Below are 8304 nucleotides of genomic sequence, written 5' to 3' on the forward strand. Positions count from 1 at the left end.
TAATTTAAGCTCCATCAGCTTTCCATCTAATGCAGGGGTCACTTATGGCATTATTATCAGTGCATTAAAAATGCATAACTGTCAAATGGAAAAGCCTCCTCCTTTGTTGTGTTTGTCTGTTTTTCGTCTTTCATTAGTTAAAATTTCAATCTGGAGAAAAATAATAAAAATTAAAAACAGCAGTTCTGAAGTTGAGCAGCATTAAGATTCAAGTATCTGCCAGACTTCCACTGGAAATTCCACACAACACACATTACAGCTTTTTGTTATACCAAATGAATTAGGCGTGAGTGCAGGAATGAATGAAAACGGCAAACAGTGTATTCAAGATTATTTTAATATTATTAATATGTATACTTTAGAAATATAACTATCAATGACAAAACTTCCACTGGAGTAATGGTAGTTTGCTTAGGCCCCCATCAAATCAATTAATTACAATATACACATTATGATACAGAGCAGATTTAAATCTGAAATAATATTAAAATAAATGCTCAATAGATAAAGGTTTTAATTGTATTTTTTATCATTTTCTTGACCTACTGTTAGCCATCTGTGAGTTCTGAGCACACCCAAAAAATGTAAAGCCATATTCTTCTATAAACTAATTTAAGTGCAAACCTTTTTTTTTTTTTCTTTAAAAAGACTATGATTGCAGCATCCAGCTATATAGATTCAGAATTCAAGACTGAGGATGGTAAAGCCAAGTGGAACCAGGCAATCCTCAACTCTCTTTTTTTGTTTCATTAGAGAAGTTATAAAACAAAAAAACGACAAAGTAGCTAACAAAAATCAGTGCAAAGTCATCAACGGGGAGATTCTATTCAAGAAAAGAGAAGTGGTGGGTGAATGTGGATGGATGCAAAAATTTCAGATGCTTACGCACTTGGTCATAAAAGGATAGTTCTTCTAAAGTTTATATTTTAGTCAGTAACCCTGAGTTGGGTTAAATGACAACATTAAAATAAAAAAGATGATTATGAAAATTAAATGAACTATCCCTTTAGTCTCAAGCCACAGTTGTCTGGTTTGCATCTAACAAAGCCAAGCATTAATTCCAGAAAAGCCTAATGAGATTTGACACGCGCGCACACGCACGCAAACACACACGCACAAACAAACAAAAAAAAGATTTAAAAAAAGAATTCTAAAATGTATTAAAACTCGAGAACAAAAGCACAATAGTCCACAATTGCACCACACCTTTTCCTGTTCCATTCCTTCTCTAGGTCGAGTGAGTGATAAAACAAAAAACAACAGAAAAGCCATTAACAAAACTGGGAGAGGGAGGGGTAGAAAAGAAAAGGAAAACTTGCAATGCTTGCAGGGTGAAGAGCAGCATCAGACTCTGGGTTGCAGGGTTCTTTAGCAGCAGAAATATTGTGGCTATACTACTGTTCCACTGGGAGAGCTGGCTTGGTTTTGGGATGACAATAAACCCTGAAAAAAGGAAAACAAGGAGATTTGCATTGGGAAAGTCCACATACTGAAGCAAAGAAAGGAAAAAAAAAAAAAATCAAACAACAAACAGCTCATTAGAAAATGCGTCCCATCTTTCCATATTCCAACCGATGCAAGAAATGAAGAGCCTGTGCACAGCGGTTTAAATAAATGCTTGGTGTAATAACATCCGCGATAAAGGCACTTCACTTTATAACTAGCCTTATGACCCTCCTGATGGGACCTTTATGAACATTTGACATTTTATTACAATGCACCTGGATCCTTAACACAGCACACTTCTCTGTAGCCGTGGGTTTTGTATTAAAAAAATAACTTTTCCACAGCCTCAGCATTAAAGCATTTTTTAACCATATGTCTTTTCAATACAAAGACTTTTAGTTATGCTGCATATTCCAGACTATATGTGCAATTCTGGATATGCAAGTGTGCACAAACATATTTTGCTGTAAGCGTGTGGGGAAGTGCAGAGAGCCTGGGCAAATACAGAGCTATTAGCATAAAGGGTGAAATATGAGCAGGGTTGGGATTCAATAGCAGTTTATCAAATCCAAACAGTTTCAGTTTAGGTCTCCGATCAGCTGGCCTAAACTGGTCGCAGCTTTAATGAAGACTAACAATGATTAAGCCAACCTGTTCACAACCTGCATCTCAAACCTGAAAATAAGATCTAATGTTGATAACTGATATCACAGCTCAAACATACCGACACCACAAAATTCACTTGCTCAAAATGTTAATTTGATAGATAATTGTCTTCTGGGCAACAAAAATCAACATAAATAGTGGTTGCAGAGTGATAATGTCTTCATCACAAAAAAGTCAGTGGACTGAAGAAAGCACATTAACCAAGAGACAGCTTAAACGGAGCCTTTACAGAATTAACAAAGTAAGTGTCACTAATGGCAAGTCATTTTAACTGGAGAAATCAACAGTCAGCACTAGCTATAACGGAGAAGCTGCTTATATCACCTGCATGATTTGATCATTGCTTTGCTAATGGGAAATAAAAACTCTAAGAGATAAAAACGAAAAAAGCAAAAACAAGTGTGCACGAGATTTGAGAGTGTCTGAGCTTGATGAAATTTGACCATCTTGTTGAACGGGAAATGCATCTGATGACAAGAACCCAACCATAACCCTCTGAATGTGACCACATATGCAAATGACTTGTTGGCTATGCATTGCGAGATCATTATGGCGAACCAATGAATACATCTTATGTCTTCCTTCACCTGACAGGTCCACAGAAAATTCTATCTTATTATATAACCACAAACTGTATTGTCATAGCATAGGATGTTTTTTTTCTCCCACTGAAACTTGGGCATTGGAAAGCAGGTGTACATTAAACCAAGTCTTATAACTTATGTTTATTACTTCAGTGGCAATTTGACTATAAAAGCTATAAATCGTATTCCAAATATCCACAGTTTAACGTATGCGTTCAAAATAAGTTTAGTTTCTTAACTGCTTTATCGACTCATAAGCGCCATCATTTCAAATTTCCTCCCATTTCCTACATTAAAAAGAACTTACCACTTTGCCTGGCCTCGCCCATGTGCAAATAAATCCCTCCTGACAAGCAGTCACTAAACAGTCCTCTAAAAATATGAGTACAGTCAGTCTCTCGTGTGCTATTTTTTTACAGATGAGGGGCTCGAGGAGGGGCACGTCCTCCATGCGCGGGCACAGCAGAGTGCCCAGAGTCTTGGCAGGGTCTGTTTTGGTTTTTGTCAGCAGGTTGAGCTTGTCGCTACTCTTGCTGCTGATGTGACCCATGCTGTGGTTGCGTTTGTGGTCCTTCTCGTGGTGGCGCTCCTTCCGATCATGGAGTGACAGTGTAGCAAACTTACTCACACCTGTAGCGATGGCGCTGTCCATAATACCACTACTGATTCCACCGCCACTGCTGGCTTTGTTGGTATTGTTTGCCGTCGTTGTTGTGGTGCCAGCAGAATGGGGAAGGCTGTTGGAACGTGGTAAAGTAGTAGCGATGGAGTTAATGCCAGGAGTATTGGCACCACTGTTGTTTCCATTAGTAGTGTTACTAGAGGTGTTAGTGATTATTGTAGCACCTGCAGGAGGGCTGGTAGCATTCATCACATTAGTATGTGTCCGTGTCCGTGAGAGGGGAAGATGCGGGAAAAGGATGTCCTCAGTGAGGTCCCATAGGCACAGCTGAGTGTCCTGCCCCACTGAGCCAAACCGGTATGTAACACTAACAGGCCGGCTGTCTGTGGAGTTACGCTTAGAAAGTCGAGACTGTGTACTGTTGGCCCGGTCTCGTCCAAAGTGGATCATCTGATCCTGGAAGTCCTCATCGCTGCCACTGAACTCCATCGGGTCGCTCTCCTCCACACTTGTGGTGTAATGGTCAAAAGCCACCACACTCACCCACGACTTGTGGCCGTGACCTCGAGCAATGACCCTGCAGTCCAAGAACGACCACACAGTCACTAGATCGTCCTCTCCACCCGCAACTATATATTTTCCATCAGGGCTCCAGCACACGCACAACAAACCACCAAAATAGCTCTTCATGGTGCCGTGAAGCTCAACAGCATCAAAGTTGAACACCCGTAGGAAGCCGTCTTGGCTTACACAGGCGAGGAACTTCCCATCTGGAGAGAAGGCAAACTCATTCAGAGCTCCCTCTCCTACAGTCCATTTAAGGAGAGGGTTCCTCGTGGATTTACTCTTGCAAGTGTGCACAGAGTAATTCTCTCCCTGTTTGAGTAGCTGGTAGTGTGGCGCTGTGGTGCCGCAGGTATGCTCCACATTGTACAGGTACATATTCCCACTGGCATGAGACACTAGAAACAGACTCTCTGAGCCTGGCACCCATTTCACACATGTTACTCTGGACTTGTCTATTAATCTCTGTCAGGAGAAAAAATAGGTTGAGGTTTGAGAGGCAGGAGAGAGCAGAAGAGAAGGGGAAGACAAAAAATAATAATTTTAATACAGTAAAATTGACGTTGGTATGCTCAACAAGCTTTAAGTTTTTAATACAACAAGCTTTGGGCCATTTGGTAATGTTATTAGTAACTTTTACTTGACTTTTTTTTTCATTAAGATGCATTAAATACATAAGAATATCAATGCATTAATCACACAAAAAATCTTATCAGTTGTAAATTAATTGTGGAGTAGAAGATAATCAATTCTGTGGGATTGGATGACATGCAAGCACCATATTGTCACTTCCTGGTTCCTAAAAAAAAAATATGTACGGTGACGGTAAGGTGCAACCTTAAACAGTACTACAAAAATAGTACATAGATGTTATTCCAACCTGTGTCCTTTAGACTTACCTCCTCATTGAAGAGCTTGCTTGTCTCCTTCTTGATAGGGTCAATGAGCTGTACCTGTCCTGCTGAGAAACCCACCAGCAAGGACACGCTCTCTGCTGTAGCTGTGAGGTGGTTGAAGTCATGACACGTGGGCTGCGTTCCCTTGTAAATGCGCTTGTCTATGGGCTTGCTCAAGTCAGCGGCCTGAAAACAGAGACCGAGATTGCAAGGGGGGAATGAATGCATACAGATTGCAGCAACCTTCAAATATCTAAAATGCCCAACTACTCTACTGCATGGCAAAGTCTATACTTAGTCACACTACCAGTAATAAACCATAGCAGCTGAGAGTGCCGTGTTTTATATCAAACTATCAAACCTTTAAGACTGAGGCAGTGCGTTTTAAATCAAGCATCTTGAACCGCGTATAAGACAAGTGCCTGGAAGCAAAATACTAAACATTGAAAAACACACAGAAGAGCATGAAGAGCAAGGGCATGCCTTTTCTCTATAGAGAAACTGATCAAAAAGCAGTTGTTTTAGCCATTTTAAGGAAACAGTATTATACTACTGTAAAGAAGCTGCAGTAAATACATTGCAGACAGTTAATATAACACAACAGTTAAATTTGTTAATGATTAACAGTTTGAACAACTGGTAGAACGGAAAATTCTTTTCAGGGTAAGGTGATGACTCAGGGGTTCCTCCATTTCCATGACATGCGACTGTTTTTGTCTTGCCTCAAAGAGCAAACGTGTCAATGGAGGTCTTGATCAAGAGTCCACTAAAAAGTACAAAATCACAAGACTTCTGCCTCACAATGGCAGAAACAAAGGCTGAAAGAAAACTTCATCATGTTACAATACAACTAAACATACCTGCTGTATTACACATTGGCTTGAGGGCTGACATGCAGATGTTTTCCAAAAACCAGTATGTGCCAACAGTGATGGCTACTGTACAACTCTAGCTACTGTACATTTCTAGTTTGTGTTTTTTGTTTTCAAAAAGTATGTCTGCTACAATATATCAGAATACATTTCTTACTTACCAAGCCTTCCAAAATATATGACTTGAAGTAATTGCCAACTGTGTAGTAACCTGGCATTTAACATTTTCTAACTATGTTAACTTGCACATATTAAAAACCCTGAGGTCACACGAGTTTTTTCCTTTTCCCAATTGCTTCAAACAGCTCAAATATATGGCAGACCTTCAACCAGGATACAACTATTTCCCTCTGAAAAAAAAATGGCTACACATGACATGTTTGTGTGTAAATATGGAAAATGCTTTTATACGCAGGTTCAATTGAACAAAGAGCTCATTCAATCTGTGATGTCAAATCAGGTATCCGTTAATAACCACATTAAGGTGCGACAACATATTTTTTATCAACAGTAACGTGGACAGTTAATTTTGATACTCAATGACAGCGAAGACCTGTATTCATATTAATTGCTATGTGATTTCCACATTATGCTCAACTATGGGGTAGCAGATCACAATAACACTATGTGCCCATTGATTGTTATTAAATACCAAAAATATACCAAATCAGCTCAGTTTGATTAGCTCAGCCTCTCAAGAAGAATTCTTAAGCCAAAATCAGAGTGCCATTACGGCAGCAGTTAGCCACATGAATCCGCATCACCGTGATTGTCGATATCTGTCAGTCAAAAGGTCTTCTACAGGTGTCAAGGGTGGCAACGTAAATCTGTCAATGCTGACACGGACAGTTTTATTACAAACCAAGCCCGTTATAAACACCATTTAAGCTCTGTCAACTTGAACCGTTACAGTAGGTCAACTTCACCAACATGATATTTGCAAAACTACAAAAACCCGCCATCAAGTGTAAAGAGAGTGACGGATAGGAGACGGGAGTTTTAGCCCCTGGCCTCGGGGTAGCTACTGGCTTGCTAACGTTAGCCAGTTACGCTGGCTAGCTAACTAATAGGCTAGCTTTGAGCTAAGTAGCTAGCTGCCAGCTAATTTCAAAGTCAAGCACCTGTCAGAGTGACTTGACACGCCTAAACTCCTGCAACACCTCACACAGCAGTGTGGCATTTTAACTTGCAGCATAGCGAATTTCCTCAGGCATAAGCCACATTAGCATGCTACCTTTCTAACGCCTTTGTAGATGTAGAAGTAGAGCTCACGGCCCACATTGAAACAGATCCTGTCGCCGTTGCCTGACTGGTCGTTGACGTTCACGAAAGAGACCTTGACGGGGTTGGAGCCTTGTGAATTGAAAGGCACCCTATTAGGACGGCTGTATTCGGAGTGAGTGAGAAGTTTGTAGACGCCTTCCCGAGTGGTGAACTGAGTTTTAATTTCGTTCATCTCCTTCCCTCCTCCCTCCGCCGCCATCTTTGAAATTAACATTCATCCCTTTCCCCCAGGCCGGATCTTACGCACGGATGTGAGCGGCCGTTCCGACTCTCCCGTTCCCCCCAACGGCTCACGGTGGAACTGGTGGAAGGGATGCGACTGGTTTCAACAAGTTGTGACAGCTTTATCTAAGACCTTGCATTATCAACTTAACACAGAAGTTTGATTCAGCCACAGATTTTAATTTTGATTTTAATTTTCGCCCGTGAGTGAACATTTACATATCTCGAAATTTCAAATACTCAGGAATAAGTTTATTTATCAAATCAAAATCAAATCAAATCACTTTTATTGTCACATCACATGTGCAGGTACATTGGTACAGTACATGTGAGTGAAATTCTTGTGTGCGAGCTTCACAAGCAACAGAGTTGTGCAAAATACAATAATGTAAACAAGCAAAATACAAGAATGGCTACATCTGAAACTAATAAATATATGTACAATATATAATAGTATATGCATTTCTGGATGTGTATACTAAATATTTTTCTACGTGTGTGTGTGTGTGTGTGTACACATATTTTACAAATTAAATAGAGTAAACAATAAATAAATATATAAAAATATACAGAGTTGAGACATGTTCAAAACAGTGGCATTACTGTACAGTAATACATAATGTTGAAGTTCCAGTAGTTAAGGTGAGGTGTCTATGACGTGTTCAGCAGTCTGATGGCCTGATGGAAAAAGCTGTCTCTCAGTCTGCTGGTACGGGACCGGATGCTGCAGAACCTCCTTCCTGATGGAAGGAGGTTTATTTATGTTATTTATTTATTTTTGTTGTTTTTAGTTTTTTTCAGAGACGGAAACAAGCTCCCATAAACTAGGCTTGATTGTATTAAAAAAAAATAAAAAAAATACATTTTGAAAAATAAAAAAATACAAGTTTTAGATATTTGCACTGTTTATATATAAATATATAGTAAGTTACTACTCGATCAACCACACGTTTAAGCTTATGATCAAGTTGCTGTTTTTGTTTTCTTAAAGTACAGTTTACAATATATATTTCATACAAAAAAAATATATGTTTACATTTTAGTTAGAATAAGCTTTAAAACTTAAAAAAACGCAGGACCGGTACACGTTTTATTTTGAAAAAGCAACAACCGGACGTATTATTTTGTCACAATCTTGAAATTAGCCA

At 39.4% G+C, this 8304-nt stretch overlaps 1 protein-coding gene across 1 annotated transcript; it reads right to left on the reverse strand.

The window, feature by feature from the left end:
• Positions 1-319: 319 nt before the first annotated feature.
• On the reverse strand, positions 320-7157 carry wdr20a (WD repeat domain 20a). Its single transcript, XM_085391823.1, has 4 exons — positions 6885-7157; positions 4782-4964; positions 3004-4347; positions 320-1443 (listed from the first exon to the last, which is right to left on the reverse strand). The coding sequence occupies exons 1-4, from the start codon at positions 7146-7148 to the stop codon at positions 1390-1392; spliced, it is 1845 nt and encodes a 614-aa protein (XP_085247949.1). The 5' UTR covers positions 7149-7157; the 3' UTR covers positions 320-1389.
• Positions 7158-8304: the final 1147 nt, after the last annotated feature.

The sequence above is a fragment of the Rhamphochromis longiceps genome, linkage group LG19 (assembly GCF_057381845.1).
Source record: "Rhamphochromis longiceps isolate RC_006_pf linkage group LG19, R_longiceps_female_GT1.1, whole genome shotgun sequence".
Lineage (NCBI taxonomy): Eukaryota > Metazoa > Chordata > Actinopteri > Cichliformes > Cichlidae > Rhamphochromis > Rhamphochromis longiceps.